At 43.6% G+C, this 23,468-nt stretch overlaps 2 protein-coding genes across 6 annotated transcripts in view; one reads left to right on the plus strand and one right to left on the minus strand.

Moving 5' to 3' along the window:
- LOC127612980 (potassium voltage-gated channel subfamily KQT member 5-like) overlaps positions 1–23,468 on the plus strand; it is a 192,063-nt gene that overhangs the window by 152,517 nt on the left and 16,078 nt on the right. For 4 of the 5 annotated variants that reach the window (XM_052083846.1, XM_052083848.1, XM_052083847.1 and 1 more), the window contains exons 4-9: positions 3,116–3,291; positions 3,770–3,895; positions 4,209–4,319; positions 4,939–5,034; positions 5,839–5,933; positions 13,304–13,330. In XM_052083846.1, coding sequence (XP_051939806.1) covers positions 3,116–3,291; positions 3,770–3,895; positions 4,209–4,319; positions 4,939–5,034; positions 5,839–5,933; positions 13,304–13,330 — 631 coding nt within the window. Of the gene's footprint in view, positions 1–3,115; positions 3,292–3,769; positions 3,896–4,208; positions 4,320–4,938; positions 5,035–5,520; positions 5,610–5,838; positions 5,934–13,303; positions 13,331–23,468 lie in introns of all 5 variants that reach the window. The other variant, XM_052083850.1, reaches the window with a different exon arrangement.
- Positions 16,464–19,807, minus strand: LOC127612986 (uncharacterized). Its single transcript, XM_052083855.1, has 2 exons — positions 19,741–19,807; positions 16,464–19,106 (listed from the first exon to the last, which is right to left on the minus strand). The coding sequence occupies exon 2, from the start codon at positions 19,011–19,013 to the stop codon at positions 16,518–16,520; it is 2,496 nt and encodes an 831-aa protein (XP_051939815.1). The 5' UTR covers positions 19,014–19,106; positions 19,741–19,807; the 3' UTR covers positions 16,464–16,517.

Genomic DNA, 23,468 nt, shown 5'->3' on the forward strand with positions numbered 1-23,468 from the left:
TCTCTACCTAATGTCAAAAACTAACATTTGAACATTCAAATCTTTTCTTGAGGACTAAATGTTTGAAACATTTCTTGGAGTGGTTCTGTTTTATTTGTTTTGAGAGTTGTTGGTTGAGGCAGAAGTAAGTAGAGCATGGCAAAATGTATGATAAGTAATTACATTAACGGCTGTGACTTAAAGAATAAGGTGAATCACAGCTACAGCCTGCTACGAACGACAATGAGGCATTTGACACTGTTATCAAGATGGAAGAAGGCATGCGCGCCTGATCAAAACATATTACAGTAGTTAATTAACCACTAAGTTTTCGTGGTCTGCGTAACATGAAATAATGCAACATGCCACATGATATGAATGATTCTACCTGAAACTTTCTGGTCTGGCGAGTCAACCACAAATGAAAGGTTGTATGGTTTAGGGCACCGGTTAAGAATAACACTCCACCACTCTGGAGAAGTAAATTTCAAACAAATCATGTAGCGCTATTGATTTGTGCCTTCAATTCTTGCTGTGTCCACTTCCTGTCAAACACAAAGGTGATTCAGCTCGAGTTCAGTCCAAGTAAAAATCCTGAAATCCTATAGAGGTGCTCTTCGGCCCGGTAGTTGACTGGTTAGCACCATGGCCTGCAGAGGTGCAGGGTTCGATTCCAGCTCCGGCCTTCCTTTGTGGAGTTTGCATGTTCTCCCCATGCCTGCATGGGTTTTCTGTGGGTACTCAAAGTACACCAAATTCCAAAAACATGCATGGCAGGCTTATTGAATACTCTAAATCAGGGGTGCCCATTAGGTAGATCCTGATCTACCGGGAGATCTAAGACAGGTCCCAAGTAGATCCGAGGAGTGTCGAGGAAAAAAAACAACACACAACCATTTGTGTGTCTTTGTACATGTTAATATTATATTTTTTTGTGTTAATGTACACTGCACCCTAATCATCTTATCAGTCTCATTTTCACCCCCCAAAAAAGAGAAATTTAAAAATAAAATAAAGCAGGTAAATCTTGAATTTACGGTGGCGCGTGATTACGTCACCGGAAGTTGTTAGCTCTCAGCAGTCTGCAATTGCAGCTTGTGATCAGAACTGTTGCGCTCTGTCTTTTATCGTCATTATTCTCATTCAGAGTTTGCTTCGTGTCCAATTCACCGAGGGCACGGGCAAAGAATAGGAATGTGTGTGTGTGTGTGTGTGTGTGTGTGTGTGTGTGTGTGTGTGTGTGTGTGTGTGTGTGTGTGTGCGTGTGTGTGTGCGTGCAGTTAAGGGTAGATCCCGGGAGGTTAGTTGATCGAAAAGTAGATCTTCGATCCAAAAGGTTTGAGCACGCCTGCTCTAAATTGTCCCTAGGTGAACGTGTGAGCATGGATGGTTGTTCGTCTGTGTGCCCTGCAAGTGACTGACAATCAATTCAGGGTCTGCTGCCCGAAGACGGCTAGGAAAGGCTCCAGCACGCTCCGCGGCCCTTGTGAGAATAAGCGGAGCAGAAAATGGATGGATGGATGGATGGATGGATATATACATGTAGGTGCTCATCAAAAAATTTGAATATCATGACAGAGTTCATTTATTTCAGCAATACAATGCAAAAAGTGAAACTTGTGTAACGCATATATTCATTGTACACAGACTGATACATTTCAAGTGGTCATTTATTTGAATTTAGATTGAAAACTAACTTAAAAAAACAAATTCACTATCTCAGACAGTTTCAATATTGTGAAAATTGCATGCGAGACATGGGTTTCAGCTGTCTCATTCCTTGTGTCAAGCCACTCTTGAAAAACAAAAGCGCGTCAGAAGCCTGTGCGACAGACTGTACTGCTGTTGAGTAGGCATAGTCCAAAGTTATGTTCTCTAATGAAAGCAAATTTTGCATTTCCTTTGGAAACCAGGGTCCCAGAGCCTGGAGGAAGCGAGGGAAGTCACAGAATCCATTTTGCTTGAGGTCTAGTGTCAAATTTCTACTGTCAGTCGTGGTTTGCAGTGCCATGTCATCTGCTGGTGCTGGTTCTTTGTGCTTTCTGAAGTCCAAAGTCAACGCAGCCGTCTACCAGGACATTTTACAATACAATACATGCTGATTTATATAGCGTTTTCACAACACAGCAGCTGTAACAAAGCACTTAACAAAACAGTTAACATAAAGTAAAATAATAAATACAACACATTACATTAAATACGGACAGTCATGCAGTTCTAACCACTTTTCCATCACATGCTTTGTTGTTTGAAGCATTTTGAGATGGAAGAGCAGAGAATCAAAGTGTCCTTTAACCAGTGGATCAGAGACGTCATGCTCAAAATGTGCACACGTCAGCTACAAGCTAAGTTTCAAAGCACTTGATGCTTCCTGCTGCTGACCACTTATATGGGGATGTAGATTTCATTTTCCAACAGGATTTGGCGCCTGCACACAGTTGCCAAAGCTATCAGTACCTGGTGTAAGGTTTATCCTATTCCTGACTGGCCAGCAAACTCACCTGACCTTAACCCCATAGCAAATCGATGGGGTTTGTGAAGAGGAAGATACGATATGCCAGACCCAGCATTGCAAAGGAACTGAAGGCCACTATCACAGCAACCTGGGCTCTCATAACACCTGAGCAGTGCCACAACACTTATCGACTGTAGTAATTCAGGCAAAAGACGTCCCAACTCAGTATTGAGGGATGTGCATGTACTGTACATACTTTCCATGTTTACACTTTTCGCTTGGCCAACATTTCTCAAAGTCCTTTCTTTGTATAGCCTTCAGTATTAGACTGGCGACCAGTTGAGGGGATAGTCTGCCTTCCGCCAAAAGTCAGCTGGGATAGGCTCCAGCAGCTCCCTGTGAACCTGTTCAGAATAGGTGGTCTTGAAAATGGATGGATGGATCACCTAAATTAAAACGGATTCACACTTGAAATGTATCTGTCTGCGTTTAATTAATTATTCATTCACAGGTTTCACTTTTTGAATAGTACTACTGAAATAAATCAACTTTTTCATATATTCTAATTGTTTGATGAGCAAAAGAACACTCCCTTGCTTAGTTTTTTCTGACCAATGCACACTATCGAATGTGTTTTTCTATCGTAAGTACAAAACATCTCTTTTTTTGTGAACCTTGCAGACATCATAGTGCTGATTGCATCAGTTGCTGTGGTGTCGGCTGGAAGCCAGGGCAACATCTTTGCCACGTCAGTCCTGCGTAGCCTTCGTTTCCTACAGATCCTGCGCATGGTGCGAATGGACCGAAGAGGGGGTACATGGAAGCTGCTAGGTTCTGTGGTCTACGCACACAGCAAGGTCGGCATGAGGACAACCACAAACTAATCAACACATACGCACACTTTTCCTTGACTGTATACCATAACAGAACAATGTCAATTCAGCGGTATTCAAGTAAGTCAGAGTTCTACTGCAGTACAGTATATGCATTAGGCCAGTGGTCCCCAAATGTTTTTGTACCTTATAAATGTACTTTGTGCAATTTGATCTCATACATGGACTCCAGTGAGTCCGTTTTTGCTTCTGCAGCGTCAAAGACAATGCACCACTTGCGCACTAGATTTAAAGGGAATGAGAAGAGCTGGTTCCATTGGTGGCAAAGCTGGCCGGCTTTGTTCACGCCCACAATGTTGCACCATGCACACAATCCCAAAAGGAACAAAACTCAACTCATGCATACAGTTCGACTGCGATTTGTGCTACACTTGCGCCGGGCATAAAAATAGAGCCCTAAATTGTACCGCTGTGCTCTGAATTGGTTCATCTTTGCCCACAGGAACTGGTTACTGCTTGGTACATTGGTTTCTTGGTTCTCATCTTCTCTTCATTCCTTGTCTACATTGTGGAGAATAAGTTCAACAAAGAGTTTGCCACATATGCGGATGCCTTGTGGTGGGGCACGGTGAGTTCTGAGGACTATCTGTTGCCAGAGTTGAATGATGTCGTGCATTTTTTTATACTCCTAACAGGCTATCAATAGTTCCATAAATATTTATTCATTTATCTTTGCTTTTTACCAAACTCGATAATGTATAGTACCGGTAAGATTTTTCACCAAGATGCCAGCATGATATTTTACTAGAACGTCCTCACACTGTATTGCTTTTTCTGTTGTTGTTGGAAAAAAAGGACTACAAAGAATTCCACTTTGTGTAACAACCAATTTTCAGGCTGGAACTGTATTTCTTTTGTAAATCAGGAGCTTCTTTTCACAGATCACTCTGACAACCATTGGCTATGGGGACAAGACGCCAAAGACATGGACAGGAAGGATGTTGTCTGCTGGGTTTGCACTGTTGGGGATTTCTTTCTTTGCCTTACCTGCAGTAAGTACAGACTTTTCAAGACATTCTTTTTAAAGACTGCTCCTACGGATCCCATCGATTTGGGTGTCATTTTTAATGAGCTCATGAAAGGCACTGTACACTGTACCTCAAGCAGGAGCTTCTTTTGATTGATTCGCTTTGGACGGATGCATATTTGTGCCTCAAAAGGTGATAAAACACCTCAGTGTCCATCTGCCTTACCGGGGTCAGTCCGGGCACATATTTGGGCCGAGAGGAAACATCCACACCTTTGATGACATGTTACGCCGCGGAGATCTCTTTATCGATAAATCAAGGTTTACAAGGAGAAGGCATGGCATTGATTTAATTGTAACAAGCTGATGAGGAGAAGTAGACTAATAATCCACATGCGTTCGGTAAAGGTCACATTTTAAAGCAATCTTGTATTGTGAGCCGTTCAAGGTCAATCTCTGTTTAGCATTGTCACCTGCAAAGTGACTGAATGGGGACAGAACAAAAGGAGACATACTCACTTGAAGGGATCGTAAAAACTCGACAGGGCACCTTTCACATGTTCTCCCTTTTGTTGGATTCGTGACAATTATAGTGATACTTAAGTGAAAGCATCGGTTCACAAAATTCCTTCCTTCCACACTAGGGTATTCTGGGCTCAGGATTTGCTCTGAAGGTCCAAGAGCAGCACAGACAGAAGCACTTTGAAAAGAGGAGAAACCCTGCAGCTTACCTTATTCAGGTAAATTGAAAATGTGCACATCACATCTCAATGCGGCCAACATGAATGTTGCTGTGATGCAAAACAGCATACCACTATTATCAGTTTCACTCTTTGTTATTAATCACACAATTTAATGTAAAAATAAAAAAAATCTCCCAGCATGTCGCTGTTTGTTGTTCCATTCTTCCCCCATCGTTGGCATTGAGGAATATGTCGTTGTCATTTCCTGTCTTGTCTGCTGCACATATTTCCTCCTTTTCTAGCCTCCCCAAAAGTGCATTTAATTTTCATCCCTGTATTCTTTGACAATTTCACATTGCATAGTATGACGAAGTATTTCCCCCCTTTTCTCATCTGACACCTCGGACTTTGCCCTTCCGCTTCTTCTTCAATCCTCTTCCACTGCTGCACGACCCCTCTCTACCATCCTATATTCCTGCCATGTTCCATGCCTCCTTTTCCTGCCGTCATTGTGTCATCGTGTCCATTCACATGTTGTACGAGGCTGCGTGGCGTTATTACTCCACAGACAGCGCCAGGCCATACCTGGAGGCCACATGGCGGCACTATGAGAGCCTCCTGCCTTCCCACAGGCATGTATTCATGCCTGACCTCCACTCCAAGCCAAGACGTGTGACACCCCTGTGTTAGTGTTTTCACTAATCAGCTTTCTATTTGTTTTTTTTTCTTTTCCATCTCCCTCATCTTTTTTCTCTCACTCCCTGTTTTTAAATTCTATTCTTTTATATTTATGAGTCTTCTCTCTTTGTACTTTTTCCTTCTTCTACTTCTTCTTCTTGGTTTTGTGTATTCTGCATGCAGTGTGTTTGGCGTAGTTATGCAGCTGATGAGCACTCGGTTTCCATTGCTACCTGGAAGCCTCACTTGAAAGCGTTGCATACCTGCAGCCCTACAAAGTAGGTACAATTACGGCAACTGTTGCCTATATTTGGTGACTTGTCTTTTTCTTTATGTGTACTGTAAAAAAAAAATCAAGAACTGCCCTTAAAGTTGCCTATTCAACCCTCACAATTTACAGCCTACATATCAATTCAGACACATGAGAGCTGAATAGACAAAATTTTGGAATCAAAACAGCAATTGTAGCGTTTGTTTCCATGATGTATGTAATTATTAAACCAATCAGACTTTCCGTCATTTAGCGGGTGGCCCTGAGCTGCGAGTAATGCAGAGATCAATTGCTATCGTGGCTTGACCAGCATGAGTCGACTAAATTAAGTGCAGTCAGCCATTTGACTTCACGTATCATTTGACCAACCTGTTCATCTGCGCATTCACCAAACTCTTCATTAGTGAAAAATAAAAATATGTTTTTTTTTTTTTTTTTTACAAATTCAAGACGGAAAAAATGCATTTTATTAAATACAGAAAAAAGTAAACACAATTAGTATAAGTATAAAGTATATTTTTTTTATTTTTCCCAAAAATGATCTGGCCAGTGATGGCCAAGCGGGCGTCTCAGAACTAATTGACATGTTGAGTCCGGTGTGTCTTCACTTCCATGGCAGAGGCTTTGTCAAACCCCTGAGAGTGATTCACCAAACCCCTAGGGTTCGATCAAACCCAGGTTAAGAACCACTGCTCTAGATTTTTAATAGCTGTAACCACATTTTATATTGCGAAGGAAAAACACGCATTTGAAACATACATTAATTGTATTTGAACCTCGTTTTCATTTTGATTCTAATTCAGTTCACAAGGTGTCTTGTGGGGGATGTTTTGGTAAATTTCAGTTTGAGGAGTGGTTTTGTTTCAAACGTTCACCCAGTTATCGACCCTGGATGTATGGGTCAAAATTATTAAACAACCTGATTTTTGACAATGAACTTTTGACAATCATTATCAAGAAACACACGTCCTTTAGTTCAAAAAAGGCAGAGCAGTCAATCTGCAATCAGAGTCCAAGATAAAAAGCCAAAGTTAAACACAAACAACTTACTCAGAATGTAGGATGTATTGGTAATAAATGAACAAAATTGCAAAATTAAACTTGACAACTCAATGAATTTTGGTCTTCAAAATAAATTCTGTGAAAAATAATGTTCATCTGTTAACTGTTAAGCGTGACGCTATGAAGTTGGCAACTGTATAATGCACACGAGTAAGTCAAAGTTCCATGTTGCCTATATTGCATTCTGTCGGAAAAATACACCTTATTAATGTAATAATAATAATAATAAGATAAGATAAGATATCCTTTATTCGTCCCACAATGGGGAAATTTACAGCCTCCAGCAGCAAGAATGTATGTAGAAAGAAGAAAGGAGAAAGAGAAAAAAATAATCATCATCATAATCATAATAATTTTCTATGTCAATATCAATAAGTAAATGTCTAAAATAAGTGAATGCATCAAATACCATAACGGAGGAAGTCATGATGCCACCAAAACTGAGTTGGCAAATACATGTAAAATGTGCATTCATTTAAACATAAACAACCTTATAGAAATTACATTTTAGTGGGCATATGAAGGGATGAACGTCTATGTAATTCAAAGATTAAAATTCTCTTTCAGCCATGCAGGAATTTAGTTAATAAATAAACATATTCCTTTTCAAACCAACACACTAATACTGCACTCCAACTATTAATCTTAACATTCGAAACATACACGTACTTCTAGAAATTGCATTTTAATGGGAATATGAGAGGATGGACGTGCAGGGAATTTAAAAGAGATGAGCACTCGCGTAGCCATGCGGATGTTAAGTCAACAAACACATACACTTAGACGACACTAATAATGCATTCCATGCAAGAATATAAAGCTTATCAACGTATATATACTTTCAGAAATTGCATCTTAATATGCATATGAAAGGACCGTAGTGACATTGATGCAGTTCAGAATGTTCTGTAATTTAAAAATTAGACTGGTATTAGCCTGATACCGATACCGATACATTTTTACATTCACTCTTTGACAAAACATAGTAAAGATCATTGTTCATGTATGCATGTATGTATGTATGAATGTCAGTAAAAGACGGTTCGGGATATTTGGTTTTTGGTGAAATTGCTTATTTAAGAATCATTTAAACGGCAGAACAAGCTATAAAGGTGAACTTAAGTACATTTCACACAACTTGTTCTCTCAGAAGGAGCCCAAAGAACAAAATTCACAAGAGGTATTTCAGCTATGAATCGACCGGCATTTCCAAGGATTTCTGCTTCTTTGCCTCTCTATGACTCTTCCAGCATCAGCATCTCTGTTACAACCTGCCGATGACACTGTGCGATACTCTAAGCTCAGTGGAGACTTTTTTGTCTAAGAACATTCTGTTGAAAGCCTTGGCAAGGTACTGTTGATTGTGTGTCGTCATGGGCTCATGATGTCAAAATGTGAACAGAATCGTGAAGAGGATCGGTCAGATACTGATACTGAGTGAAGCAGGAAATAAGTCTATTGATTGATTCGCATATAGAACACCTTGTGAATTTTGGCTTCAGCTCCGTTTTAAACAAACAAAACAAAAAAAAAAAGAAGCAAGCTGTCCACAAAGTACTGAAACACAGAACATTTGGACATGCTCATTGCAAAGTTTGGAGAAGGTCCCCTGGGAAGACTGTAGCACATTTAGGGTAATTATAGAATTTCACCCTAAAGCAAACTAACTTTTGTGAGTAGGGTATATATAAAATTCCTCATCTAACCCCCCCTCGGGTGGCGTCCGTCCCTCATTCAGCTCGGGTCCTCTACCAGAGGCCAGGAAGCTTGAGGGTTCTGCGCAGTATCCTTGCTGTTCCCAGCACTGCACATTTCTGGACTGAGATGTCCGATGTTGTTCCCGGGATCTGTTGCAACCACCCATCTAGTTTGGGGGTCACTGCCCTGAGTGCTCCGACCACCACAGGCATGATCTTAGCTTTCAGGTCAGTTGCTGCCTCGCTCAGCATTTCCTTCATTGGGGCTAGCGTCCCAATCTCTGGTTTGACCTCCTCCTCTGATCTGGCAGCATGGGGCCCTTCACCATGGTACCTGCGTTGTACCTCATCAATCTCAAGTTGTGACAGTAGTTGCCGTTTGTGGATATTGGAACACTGAGCTACTAGTTGTTTCATGGTCAACCATGACTGTGGGTTTCGAAGTAACCTTTTAGCTCACATTCTCTGCATGTAACCCCTCTGACTAGGGTTGCTTGAGTACTAGCATTCCAACAGAGCCATGTTATCGCAACTCACCCATCTCCGCTTTGTTCCAGTAGCCCATTTTTCATCAAGGTGCTCTGGTTCCCCAGCACCTGACGCAGACCTTGTTTGGCCGGGCGACGTCTGATCCGGCATGTCATTCATTTTACTGTCTCTCATCATTGTATGAGGTAGGCATTAGCGTGAAGGATCTTGACCAAGGACCCACACTGGATGGTGTTATGTGCTCATTGCCCCAAGCGGGATTCGAACCACCGGTATGCCAAACCGATGCCTGACCAACTGAGCTATCCAGCTGCTCAGTTGGTATATATATATATATATATATATATATATATATATATATATATATATATATGGATTTTATATACAGTGCACTCCGCTTAATAGAACACCGGTTAATAGAGTAATCCGCTTAATAGAGCAAAAGGCTCTGGAACCGATTTGCCTAATGCAATTTCCTATAAAGATACTCCGCTTAGTAGAACAGATCTCCGCTTAATAGAACAGGCCGTAAGCAATGAACATTGTAAACTAGTGGTTTTCGAAGTGTAGCTATCGCGAGAAGTGTAGCTATCGCGATACTGTACCACTATCGCGAGAAAACGCGGTAGTTCTAGCCGTATACAGTAACAGGTAGCACGTGTCACTCCACACAGACACACGCTCGTCACAATGGCTTCAACTTCATTCAAGAGACGAGAGAGAGACGAAGTGTAGCTATCGCGATACTGTACCACTATCGCGAGAAAACGCGGTAGTTCTAGCCGTATACAGTAACAGGTAGCACGCGTCACTCCACACATAGACACACGCACGTCACAATGGCTTCAACTTCATTCAAGAGACGAGGGCTATCACCTGCGGATAAGAAGGACATACTCAGACGATACGATGCATTGCCGGATTCTCAGAAGGTACGCCCGCGGTTTCCAGGACTTCCCTCTTATCCAGCGCATTGAGAGGGAAGTCAACCGCAAAATTACGGACTCCTGTTTCCAGACAAAAGTAACGAATTTTTTCTCGTGATTTGAGATGTTTGACTGAAGTTGATTAAAGTTGTTGTTTTGTTGTTTGATTAAAGATATGGACGTCCACAGTCGAAATATCTCTTCTAACTCGTCAGCAGGGGTTTTTCTGCGTGCATAACTTGGTCGTCGACGTGTCTGAAGGTGTACCTAATAAAGTGTCTCCGGTTAATAGAAACCCCGCTTAGTAGAACAGAGGCGCTTCGGCCCAATGGTGTTCTATTAAGCGGAGTGCACTGTATATATAAAATCCAGCACCCTGAGACTGTACGCAAGCCGAAAGGAAGGAGGCCGGGGACTAATGAGTGTGAGAGCCACTGTCCAGGATGAAACATCCAAGCTCCATGAATACATCAAGGAGAAGGCTCCAACGGATGACGTATTCAGAGAATGTTTCAGACAATGGGGAACAGAGGATGAGGTGCTGGAAGAGGGACCACCATAGGAAGACAAGCCCCTACATGGGATGTACCACCGGACCATAACTGAAGTGGCCGATCTCAAGAAGTCCTATCAGTGGCAAGAGAGGGCTGGCCTGAAGGACAGCACAAAGGCACTCATCCTGGCTGCTCAGGAGCAGGCCCTGATATACCACACCAGACAAGACCCAAGGTGTAGGTTGTGCAAAGAGGCGCCTGAGACGATCCAACACATAACTGCAGGGTGTAAGAATGCTGGCAGGGAAAGCCTACATGGAACGTCATAACCAGGTGGCTGGCATAGTCTACCGAAACATCTGTGCAGAGTATGGACTGGAAACCCCAAGGTCAAAATGGGAAACACCTCCGAAGGTGGTGGAGAATGACAGAGCAAAGATCCTGTAGGACTTCCAGATCCAGACTGAAAAGATGGTAATGGCGAGCCAACCAGATATCGTGATCATAGATAAAGGGCAGAGGAAAGCCGTTGTAGTGGATGTAGCGGTCCCAAATGATGGAAACATCAGAAAGAGGGAACACGAGAAACTCGAGAAATACCAAGGGCTCAGAGAGGAGCTGGAGAGAGCCTGGAAGGTAAAGGTGACAGTCGTGCCTGCGGTGGTCGGAGCACTCGGGGCAGTGACCCGCAAACTAGATGAGTGGTTGCAACAGATCCCGGGAACAACATCGGACATCTCAGTCCAGAAATGTGCAGTGCTGGGAACAGCAAGGATACTGTGCAGAACCCTCAAGCTTCCTGGCCTCTGGTAGAGGACCCGAGCTGAATGAGGGACGGACACCACCCGAGGGGTGAGATGAGGATTTTTTTGTTGTTGTTGGTATCTACAGTATGTCTGTTCATTTCCCCAGGAATCTGCATAGAAAAAAAAGGTGATTCCGCAAGGAAGAATCGGGATTCTGCGCAGAAAAATTGTTGAACCTGCGGCTTGAAAGTTGATTTTCCCAAGGCATTATATAAAACAACCTCAAATGAGCAGGAATAAAGCTAATTAATGTAATAAAGAAGTAAAAATTATGTTAAGAATATATTTTTAAAACCGAAAAAACACCCTATAAAATTGGGCAAACGTGGTTTTCAAACAATGAACATCGATAATCTCTTTGTTCTTCTTTGGCAGATTTATTTGCATTACTTATAAAATGCAAAGCCGTCGAGTGGTTAGCACGTTGACTTCACATTGCAGAGGTACGGGGTTCAATTCCAGCTCCGGCCTTCCTGTGTGGAGTTTGCATGTTCACTATATGCCTGCGTGGGTTTCCCCCGGGTCCTCCGATTTCCTCCCACATTCCGAAAACATGCATGGTAGGCTGATTGAATAATAATAATAATAATACATTTAATTTAAAGCGCTTTTCATCTCACTCAAAGACACTTTACAAGAGCATAAAAACACAGGATAAAAATGTGCATTTAAAAAAAGCATACATAATTTACAAAAGCACATTTGGATGAACAAAAGAAAAATTGGTAAAAGAGATTAAAAGGTATTAAAAGCATAGCGGAACAGTCACTCCACTCCAAATTGTCCCTAGGTGTGAGTGTGAGTGCAAATGGTTCCTTTCTGTGTGCCCTGCGATTGGCCGACAACCGATTCAAGGTCTTCCCCGCGTACTGCCCGAAGACAGCTGGAATCGGCTCCAGCACCCCCCCCCCCCCCCCCTCCGTCCACCCCGTGATTCTCGTGAGGATAAAGCGGTTCGGAAAATGAATGAATGAATGAATGAATGAATGAATGAATGAATGAATGAATGAATGAATGAATGAAATGCAAAACATTTCACAATACTGGGTTTGAGGCAGAACAAGCAAAGCAAAGATTTAAAGTGTAAAATATTCACTTGACCTGGATATCGTAAAAATACTGCATACAGCAGAAAAAAACGCATATGTATACAATGCATTTAACTATCTGGGAACATAGTTAAATAAAACGCCTTGGTTATTTTTTTAACCAGATTATCGTCGGAACGTTTGTCTTCATTTTTTTTCTGATTGGATCGGTAATATGCACAATACTGTATCCCCAAGTCAAGTGAATAGCTTACACTTTGACACTTCATCGTGTCCTTAAATGCTTGACACTTGACCCTCATATTATGTTGAAAAAAAATCACATTGATTATGTTGTGGGTCATTTTGACCCGCACTGTAAAAATCCACACAAAATAGTCAAAAAACAGGTTACACCAGTAACAACTTTGTTTAAAGCAGCCGAGCTATGAGTCTTGAATGCTGTCCGGCTATCTGACTGCGACATCTAGCGGCTGGAATGGAAAATACATGTGAATACATTCGTCCGCCGGGGACTGAAATCTGAAGTAAAAATCTGTAATCGCGGAAACCTGGGGGGACCAGTAGTGCATGTATGGATGTATGTAAGTACGATACATTGCTAACTGTACAGTGTTAAAACAAGCTTCATGATATTTTGAATTCTATTTATGTCATTAGAAATAAATGATGAACAAAAGTCGATTTAATACTATATTGGGTCAAACCCATAATGCATGTGATAATGTGAGTGCAATTGTTAAAATGGATATGAAAAAATATTTTTTTTAACTCATGAATATTCATCACAATGCTCACAATTATATCTAATACAATTTCTGTCTTTTTCCTCAACGGTCAACTGACAATTCCAGAAAAGACCAAGGAGAACCAACTACAAGGTTTGTGATGAAAAACACTATGTTTTTTGCCATCTCCTCGGAAAGAATTACCTTCACGCAGAAGAAAAAAGGAAAAACATGGCTTGGATGTACCTAATACTGTTCCTTCCAGTTCCACAGCATATGTGTTCCAAATCAAGTCAAGTCAAGTCAACAGTATTTATAGAGCACTTTCAAACAGCCATCGCTGCATACAAAGTGCTGTACATGGAGCAATTTAACATGCACAATAAACAGTAAATCAACCGAGTTTCAAGATGCAAAGTCATCATATATGCCGTGGTAGAAATGTAGGTGGCTATATACATAAATGTTGCCTTGTTTACATTGGTGAACAAGTTTCCTGATTAGCCATTTTGGAACACCTCCTAATTTTGTCTCGTTTTACTTTGCGTCTCTGGCTGTGATGAGCCTAAAACTCAAGGCAGTCAACATTTAATAAAAATGTTAATGTTCTTTCAATAAAATGCCTGTCGTACACATGAAGAATTGTGTCATTGTAGCCCATGTGTCAAATTCTACGTTGCTTTGTGATGTCAAATGAACGGAATGCTCAGGCCAATTCACACTTGGGTCAGTATGGGGATGTACGTACCTCTTCTTTTCTTTTTCCTGTCTATTCTATTCATATTTTGGTCGGAATGACAACAATAAGATTGTGTGCTTTATATTTTGTCTGTAATACACAATCACTGATTTGTGCCAAATTTAACCTTTTCATGCAACCTGTAACCTGATAACATGATTAGCTGTCCACTGTACTAACCTCTGTTCCCAAAAGGGTTAAACTGATAATCACGATCATCATCACAATCTTATTTTGGTTGTCTGTCTAAAACAAAGATGATGTTTTTTTTCTATCTGAAAGCCTGCATAAGCATCCCCTTGTGAAATTTTTGACCAAAGCCGTTTTATTTTATGCGCTGTCAGATTTTAAACATCAGTTTTAATCATACATGGTTAGTGTAGATACTTCATGTGGTTGAACCAACGTCGAGAAAATGCAGAAGTTAATCGAAAATTAACAGTGAGTAATTTGTGAAGTTGACAGGACACCCAAGTCAACATGAGAAAACCTGGACTTCATGTACCGGTACATCCGCACTCGCACAGACATCAAACGGTCAACCAAATGGAACATCGAATACATTCAGTGTAAAACTCACTGCAGTGCTGCCTTTGTTGTTATCGAGTCAAATGTACCTTTTCAAGAGTTAGCCTTTTGTCCATCACATTCAGTTGTTAAAAATAAATAAATTAAATGATATGGGTAAAAAATACAAACATAACTCAGTAAAATTATGAAGCTATTCTTCTCATCTGCTGTCTGCAGCCAGATTGGCAAAGCAAGTGAAAATATCCTCCATTGCCTTACCTGGACAAATAAACATGAAATAAATTAACAAATAAATGAACAAAAAAAAAATCATACAGAGGAAGTGAGAGCCATTTAACATCATTACGTTTGCTGTACTGTGTTTGTTTTAGGGTTGTTTTTGTTGTGTGTGTCGTTTCAGGCCAATGTAACCTGAACAATCACATGTTGTTACTCTCAGCGTTGTATAATAAGTCAAATGGGTTACAGCACACAAGATTGAGGTCAAAGCATTTCAAATGGCAATAAAAGGGCTGAGGTTTAAATTTTGATTGATGCAGGCTACATTAAAAAATAAACAAACAAATTCCCGTCAATCTAAAACAGTGGTCATCAATTGTTTTGTCAGTGAGAGCTACTTCTTGGGTACTGATTCATGCAATCATGCAAAGGGCTATGACTTATGAAATAACACATTTTGGGTGTACCGTATTTTCACGACTATTCGACGCATCGTACTAATGGCCGCAGTCTCATTAATGCGTGACATTTCTGTATTTTACACATACACAGGACGCATCGTACGAATAGCCGCAGTTTTACAGTGGTAAAACATACGCCAGCTTAAACATACGGCATGCATGCGCGCACTCTAACACGTTAGCTTGAAGCATACGGTAGCATGCCAAAACATACAAATAAGATAAAAACACGTTTTTAAAAAGGCAACGAAAGCAGAACTGAGTTCGGGTGTATTTTATTTAGCCATCGTACAATGTTCTCACGTTTTTCGATCAATCATCACCTAGAAATCCATCAAAGTCCTCATCCTCTGTATCAGAAGCAGAGGACTGCACATCTCAGTTGTCATTGAATGCATCACATGCTAGTGTGAGTTGCTACGCATTGCCGAGCGGAAAGAAGGAGTAGCAACAGCAAAGTCAACATTTCTCTCGTGTGAAGCTTTCCCACATTTGAAAGTAAAGAACAGAGCGAAACATGGTGGCAGCGCGTGTGTGTGTAGAAAGAATTGAACAATTGTGCAAGTACCGTAATCCATCAAAAACGCCGCGTTCCCTCTCGTTGTTGCGTATTGTGGCGTAACTCGCCAAGCGCTGCCTCTCACTCTTTGTAAAGTTGTGTTTGCCACCGATCATCCATTGTTCCCATGCCGTTTGCAACTTTACTTTGAACGCCCGGTTGATGCCAATGTCCAGCGGTTGGAGTTCTTTAGTCAAGCCTCCGGGAATAACGGCAAGCTCAGAGTTCATTTGCTTGACTTGTTTTTTTCACCGCTGCTGTGAGATGGGCACGCATGCCAAAAGCATAACCGGTGGCTTTAAGTTTGAACTGAGCTTCGTAGGCGTGCGTGTCTTTTTGTCGAATTTATTTTCAGGGGTTCTTAGAAACCAAAACCGGAGTTGTTTTGCAACAAAGCACATTGCCACACTCTATACAAGTGTTGGTACCTGCTTGCGGCGTCCACTTACACGCCCACCCTTCACCATTGGCGGACTAGCTTGTCTGTCCTCTCTCTCCCTCTCTCTCTCTCTCTCTCCCTCTCCATATATGTATGTATACACGCCCACCCTTCCCTGATTGGCCGACTTCTTTCACAGTCACTTCCGCCTTTTCTCTATATAAACAGCGTGTCGGCAGTCAGTCAGATTTTGGAACTCAGCGCATATAAAGGACGCTCCGCACCATAAGGCGTACTGTCCATTTTGGAGAAAATTTAAGATTTTTAATGGCGCCTTATAGTCGTGAAAATACGGTAAATCATCTCATCATGTCACACACACACACATATATATAAAAAAATCCTCATCTCACCCCTCGGGTGGTGTCCGTCCCTCATTCAGCTCGGGTCCTCTACCAGAGGCCAGGAAGCTTGAGGGTTCTGCGCAGTATCTTTGCTGTTCCCAGCACTGCACATTTCTGGACTGAGATGTCCGATGTTGTTCCCGGGATCTGTTGCAACCACTCATCTAGTTTGGGGGTCACCGCCCCGAGTGCTCCGACCACCACAGGCACGACTGTCACCTTTACCTTCCAGGCTCTCTCCATCTCCTCTCTGAGCCCTTGGTATTTCTCAAGTTTCTTATGTTCCTTCTTCCTGATGTTTCCATCACTTGGGACCGCTACATCCACTACAACGGCTTTCCTGTGCCCTTTATCTATGATCACGATATCTGGTTGGTTCGCCATTACCATCTTGTCAGTCTGGATCTGGAAGTCCCACAGGATCTTCGCTCTGTCATTCTCCACCACCTTCGGAGGTGTTTCCCATTTTGACCTTGGGGTTTCCAGTCCATACTCCGCACAGATGTTCCGGTAGACTATGCCAGCCACCTGGTTATGGCGTTCCATGTAGGCTTTCCCTGCCAGCATCTTACACCCTGCAGTTATGTGTTGGATCGTCTCAGGTTCCTCTTTGCACAACCTACACCTTGGGTCTTGTCTGGTGTGGTATATCTGGGCCTCGATGGCTCTGGTGCTCCAGGCCTGCTCCTGAGCAGCCAGGATGAGTGCCTCTGTGCTGTCCTTCAGGCCAGCCCTCTCTAGCCACTGATAGGACTTCTTGAGATCAGCCACTTCAGTTATGGTCCGGCGGTACATCCCGTGTAGGGGCTTGTCCTCCCATGATGGTCCCTCTTCCAGCGCCTCATCTTCTGTTCCCCATTGTCTGAGACATTCTCTGAGTACGTCATCCGTTGGAGCCTTCTCCTTGATGTATTCATGGAGCTTGGATGTTTCATCCTGGACAGTGGCTCTCACACTCACTAGTCCCCGGCCTCCATCCGTTCGGCTTGCGTACAGTCTCAGGGTGCTGGATTTGGGATGGAACCCTCCATGCATGGTTAGGAGCTTTCGGGTCTTAACATCCGTGGTCTGAATCTCTTCCTTTGGCCACCTTATTATTCCTGCAGGGTATCTGATCACTGGCAGGGCATAGCTGTTTATTGCCCGGGTCTTATTCTTGCCATTGAGCTGGCTTCTTAGGACTTGCCTCACTCGCTGGAGGTATTTGGCCGTAGCCGCTTTCCTTGTTGCCAGTTCGAGGTTGCCATTGGCTTGTGGTATACCAAGGTACTTGTAGATGTCCTCAATGTCTGCTATTGTTCCTTCAGGGAGTGAGACCCCTTCAGTGCGGACTAGCCTTCCTCTCTTAGTCACCATCCGACTACATTTCTCAAGCCCGAATGACATCCCGATGTCGTTGCTGTAGATCCTGGTTGTGTGGATCAGGGAATCTATGTCCCTTTTGCTCTTAGCATACAGCTTTATGTCATCCATGTAGAGGAGGTGACTGATTGTAGCTCCATTTCTGAGGCGGTATCCATAGCCTGTCTTGGTGATTACTTGGCTTAGGGGGTTCAGTCCTATGCAGAACAGCAGTGGGGAGAGTGCATCACCTTGGTATATGACACATTTGATGGACACTTGGGTAAGTGGCTTGCCATTGGCTTCAAGTGTGGTTTTCCACATCCTCATCGAGTTCGCAACGAAGGCTCTTAGGGTCCTGTTCACCTTATACAACTCCAAGCATTCAGTGATCCATGTATGTGGCATCGAGTCATAGGCTTTCTTGTAATCAATCCAAGCTGTGCACAGGTTGGTACGTTGGGACCTGCAGTCTTGTGCGACTGTTCTGTCAACCAGGAGCTGATGTTTGGCTCCTCTGGTATCTCTACCAATGCCCTTCTGTGCTTCGTTCATGTATTGATCCATGTGTCCACTTATCTTAGCCGCAATGATGCCTGACATGAGCTTCCATGTTGTGGAGAGACAGGTTATTGGCCGATAGTTGGATGGGGCTGCACCCTTCGAGGGATCCTTCATGATCAGGATCGTTCGCCCTTCGGTTAGCCATTCTTGGTGAGTCCCATCCCTCAGCAGCTGGTTCATTTGTACTGGTAGGCGCTCATGGAGTGCTGTGAGTTTCTTTAGCCAGTAAGTGTGGACCATGTCCGGGCCTGGTGCTGTCCAGTTCTTCATATCTGAGACTCTTTCCTGTATGTCTGCCACTGTTATGGTAACCGGGTTCTGTTCAGGGAGGTTGCTGTGTTCCTCTCTCAGGGTCACCAGCCATTGTGCACTGCTGTTATGTGATACGTCCTTCTCCCATATGCCTTTCCAGTACCTTTCAGTTTCCAGTCTTGGTGGGTCAGCTCTGTTGTTAGGACCCTGCCACTGAGCGTACACTTTCGCAGGTTGTGTTGCGAACAGCCTGTTTATTCGTCTGGCCTCATTCTCTTTCGTGTACCGCTTTAGGCGACTGGACAAGGCTTGGAGCCTTTGTTTGGCAGTTTTGAGTGCTTCAGGTATGGCCATCTGGATGTACCTCTCGGGTATCGGCCTTTTCATCACACCTCTCTGGGCCTCCGTCAATTGACTCACATCTTTCCGGGCCGCCTTGATCTTAGCCTCCAACCGTCTTTTCCATGGTGGGTAACGTATCTCATGGCTTCCATGGTTGCTCTTATAGCCCAGAGTCTCCAGGATCACTGATGCTGAAGCGTATATCAGCTCATTGGTTTCTGTGATCATTACGGTAGGGATCGCCCTCAGTGCTGCATTCACACTTTCTATGAGACTTTCAGATGGGACTTCACATAGCCGTTGTAATCGGTTCCTAGGTTGCCCAGCTTTCATTCTCGCCATGATCTTAGCTTTCAGGTCAGTTGCTGCCTCGCTCAGCATTTCATTCATTGGGGCTGGCCACCCAATCTCACCATCTGCATTCATTGGGGCTTGCCTCCCAATCTCTTGTATGACCTCCTCCTCTGATCTGGCAGCCTGGGGCCCTTCACCATGGAACCTGCGTTGTACTTCATCAATCTCAAGTTGTGACAGCAGTTGCCATTTGTGGATGTTGGAACACTGAGCTACCAGTTGTTTCGCGGTCAACCATGACTGTGGGTTTCGAAGTAACCATTTAGCCCACATTCTCTGCATGTAACCCCTCTGACTAGGGTTGCTTGAGTAGTAGCATTCCAACAGAGCCATGTTATCGCATCTCGCCCATCTCCGCTTTGTTCCAGTAGCCCATTTTTCATCAAGGTGCTCTGGTTCCCCAGCACCTGACGCAGACCTTGTTTGGCCGGGCGACGTCTGAGCCGGCATGTCATTCGTTTTATTGTCTCTCATCATTGTATGAGGTAGGCATTAGCGTGAAGGATCTTGCCCGAGGACCCACCCTGGATGGTGTTATGTGCTCATTTTTGCCCCAAGCGGGATTCGAACCACCGTCTCCCGTATGCCAAACCGATGCCTTACCAACTGAACTATCCAGCCGCTCATATAAATATTCATTCATTCATTCATTCATCTTCCGAGCCGCTTGATCCTCACTAGGGTCGCGGGGGGTGCTGGAGCCTATCCCAGCCGTCTCCGGGCAGTAGGCGGGGGACACCCTGAATCGGTTGCCAGCCAATCGCAGGGCACACAGAAACGAACAACCATTCGCACTCACACTCACACCTAGGGACAATTTAGAGTGTTCAATCATCCTGCCATTCATGTTTTTGGAATAATAATAATAATAATAATACATTTTATTTGTGGGCGCCTTTCTAGAAACTCAAGGACACCTTACAACAAGCAGTTAAAATCACGAGTACAATGTTAAAAAACTACATCAAATAAGATAAGAAAAAAAATACAACAAAATAAATAAATAAAACAATGGCTTTATGGTCTGAGTGAATAGGCTTGTCGAAACAGATGTGTTTTGAGGCGGGATTTGAAATGTGTTAATGAGGCTGTATTACGAAGGTCAGCGGGGAGTGAGTTCCATAGCTGGGGAGCAGAGCGACTGAAGGCTCTATTTCCCATGGTGACGAGGCGAGCAGGGGGGACAGAGAGGAGGACAGAGGAGGAGGAACGAAGAGAGCGGACAGGCGTAGGAATATGGATGAGGTCAGATAGGTATGGAGGGGCTAGGTCATGAATGGATTTGAATGTGAGTAGCAGGATTTTATATTGAATGCGGTGTAAAATGGGAAGCCAGTGGAGATGTTGGAGGACAGGTGTAATATGGTTTATGTATGGCGTGAGTGTGATAATGCGGGCGGCTGAATTTTGGACCAGCTGAAGCTTATGGAGGGTTTTTTGAGGGAGACCAAACAGAAGGGAATTACAGTAATCGAGTCGCGAGGTGACGAGGGTGTGTACAAGTATAGCAGTGGACTGAGGAGTGAGAGAAGAGCGGAGCCGGTGGATGTTTCGAAGATGATAATATGCAGAACGAGTGATGTGGTTGATATGTGAGGTGAAGGAGAGGGTGCTATCAAGGATGACACCCAGACTCTTGACCTGAGGGGAGGGGGAGATGGAAGAGCTTTCGAAGGGAATGGAGAAGTTGTTTATTTTGTTTAGATTGGATTTAGTGCCTATAAGGAGGAATTCAGTTTTATTGCTATTCAGTTTGAGGAAATTTGAGGTGAACCAAGATTTTAATTCCTGCAGGCAGTTGGTTAGGGAGGATGGTGGAAGTACGGTATTAGGTTTGGTAGAGATGTAGAGCTGGGTGTCATCCGCGTAGCAATGAAAATGAATGTGATGTTTCCTGAAGATATTACCCACGGGAAGAAGATAGATTAGAAATAGCAATGGGCCAAGGACAGAACCCTGAGGAACACCTGAAGTGAGGGGAAAGGGGTGAGATCTAAAACGTTTGAGCTGGATAAACTGGGTGCGGTCAGAAAGATAGGAGCGGAACCAGGAGAGGGGGATGCTGGTGATGCCAATGGAGGAGAGTCTGTCGAGGAGGATGGAGTGAGAGATGGTGTCAAAGGCTGCACTGAGGTCAAGCAGGAGGAGGATGGCGAGTGAACCGGAGTCAGCAGAGAGAAGAAGGTCATTGCATATTTTGAGGAGGGCAGTTTCAGTACTATGGAGGGGACGGAAGCCAGATTGAAATTGTTCGTATAGCTTATTGGAGGAAAGATGGGTGTGAAGTTGAGCAGCTACTGTTTTCTCTAGAAGTTTGGAGATGAACGGAAGGTTTGATATGGGACGAAAGTTGTTCAAGTCGCAGGGATCAGAGCCAGGTTTCTTCAGTATGGGAGTGACAGCAGCAGTTTTGAGATGAGATGGTACAATGCCAGTAGAGAGGGAAGTTTGAATAATGTTAGTGATGAGAGGGGAGAGGGCCGGGATAGAAGCTTTGACTAAAACAGTAGGGAGAGGGTCAAGCTGACAAGTAGAGGATTTGGACTTCTGGATTAAGATGGAGATTTGGTGGACAGATGGGGATGTGAATGCAGAGAATAGGTGGGTAGGAACCGGGGAGAATGGAGAAGGAGGGTTAGGAGCAGCTGAAGGGGTGAGTTGCTGGTGGATAAGTTGGATTTTGGATGTAAAAAATGAGGCCAGAGTATTACAAAAATCAGTGGAATAGAGATGTGAGGGAAGAGTGTCAGCAGGTTTAGTGAGTTTAGAAATGAGTGAAAAGAGTGATCTGGGGTTGCCTTCATTGGAACTGATTAATCCAGAGTAGAAGATTGATTTGGCTTTGGATATTGAGTCCTTGTAATGGAGAAAGTGGGTAGTGTACATTTCTTTATGAATGGCGAGTCCAGTTTTTCTATATAATCTTTCAAGTTGACGGCCTTTTGATTTAAGTTGTCTGAGGGTAGGGGTAAACCAGGGTGCTGTTTGGTTGAAGGAGACAGTTCGGGTTTTGAGTGGGGCCAGGATATTGAGAATGTTATGGAGATTTGTATTGTAGTGTGTCAAAAACTCATCTGTTGTAGAAAGACAATCAGTACTGGGGAGGTTGTTGATAAGTGATTCTAAATTGTCCGGGTTAATGTCCTTGATTTTACGGAAATGTATAATGCGTTGTGGGTTGGATTTGAAAAATGACAGGTTAACATTGAATGAAAGCAATAGATGATCTGTGTATGGGAGGAGATCGGTTTTACAGTTTGTTGGTGATAATCCAATACAGCAGATCAAGTCCAGAATATGTCCTTTACTGTGTGTGGGAAAGTTGACATACTGTTGAAAACCAAAACTGTCCAGACAGGAGGTAAAGTCTTTGGTAAGTGAGTCATTGATATTGTCCATGTGTATATTAAAATCTCCTAAGAGAATCACATTTGGTGATAGTGTATACAGATGAGTGAGGAGTGTAGTAATGTCAGTGATAAAATTCTTGTTTGGTTTTGGTGGACGGTAAATAGTGGCAATCAGTGTGGGAGTTGATCCAGAGAGCTGTATAACAGTCGCTTCAAAAGATAAAAAAGCAGGCACATTTACAGGTGCAAATTTCCAATCCTCGCGCAGAATCATCGCGAGGCCGCCTCCCCTCCCAGTCGTGCGCGGCACAGCGTGATAAACAAAGCCCGGTGGAGTAGCTTCATTAAGAGTACCATAATCATCTGGCTGCTGCCAGGTCTCAGTCAGACACAGAATGTCAAACTCACGGTCTGTCAGGAGGTCGTGGACGAACTGGCCCTTGCTCGTAAGGGAGCGGATGTTCAGTAGGCCAACGTTGACAGGAGTGCAGCTGCGAGCGACCGCGATGCTATCCGACCTCGGGACGCGTGTCAACACAGAGGCATCCGCACGGCGTCCGGTGTTCTTCCGTGGGCGGCGAGCGGTGGACCAGAACGACCTGATGGAGCTGGAGTTGTCGTATCGATAGTTTCGGCGTGAGCCCCGGTGAGTGCACCTTCGCCGGGGCACGTAAAGGATGTCCGGGTGTTGGAGCAGAGCAGGCGGTGGTGGACCGTGTTGATTAAAGTTGAGTTTGAGCTCAGTGGCTGCATATTGGTGAAGCGCTTCCAATGAGTGGTGGAAAACACACAGAGC

Source organism: Hippocampus zosterae, chromosome 13, assembly GCF_025434085.1.
Source record: "Hippocampus zosterae strain Florida chromosome 13, ASM2543408v3, whole genome shotgun sequence".
Classification (NCBI taxonomy): domain Eukaryota; kingdom Metazoa; phylum Chordata; class Actinopteri; order Syngnathiformes; family Syngnathidae; genus Hippocampus; species Hippocampus zosterae.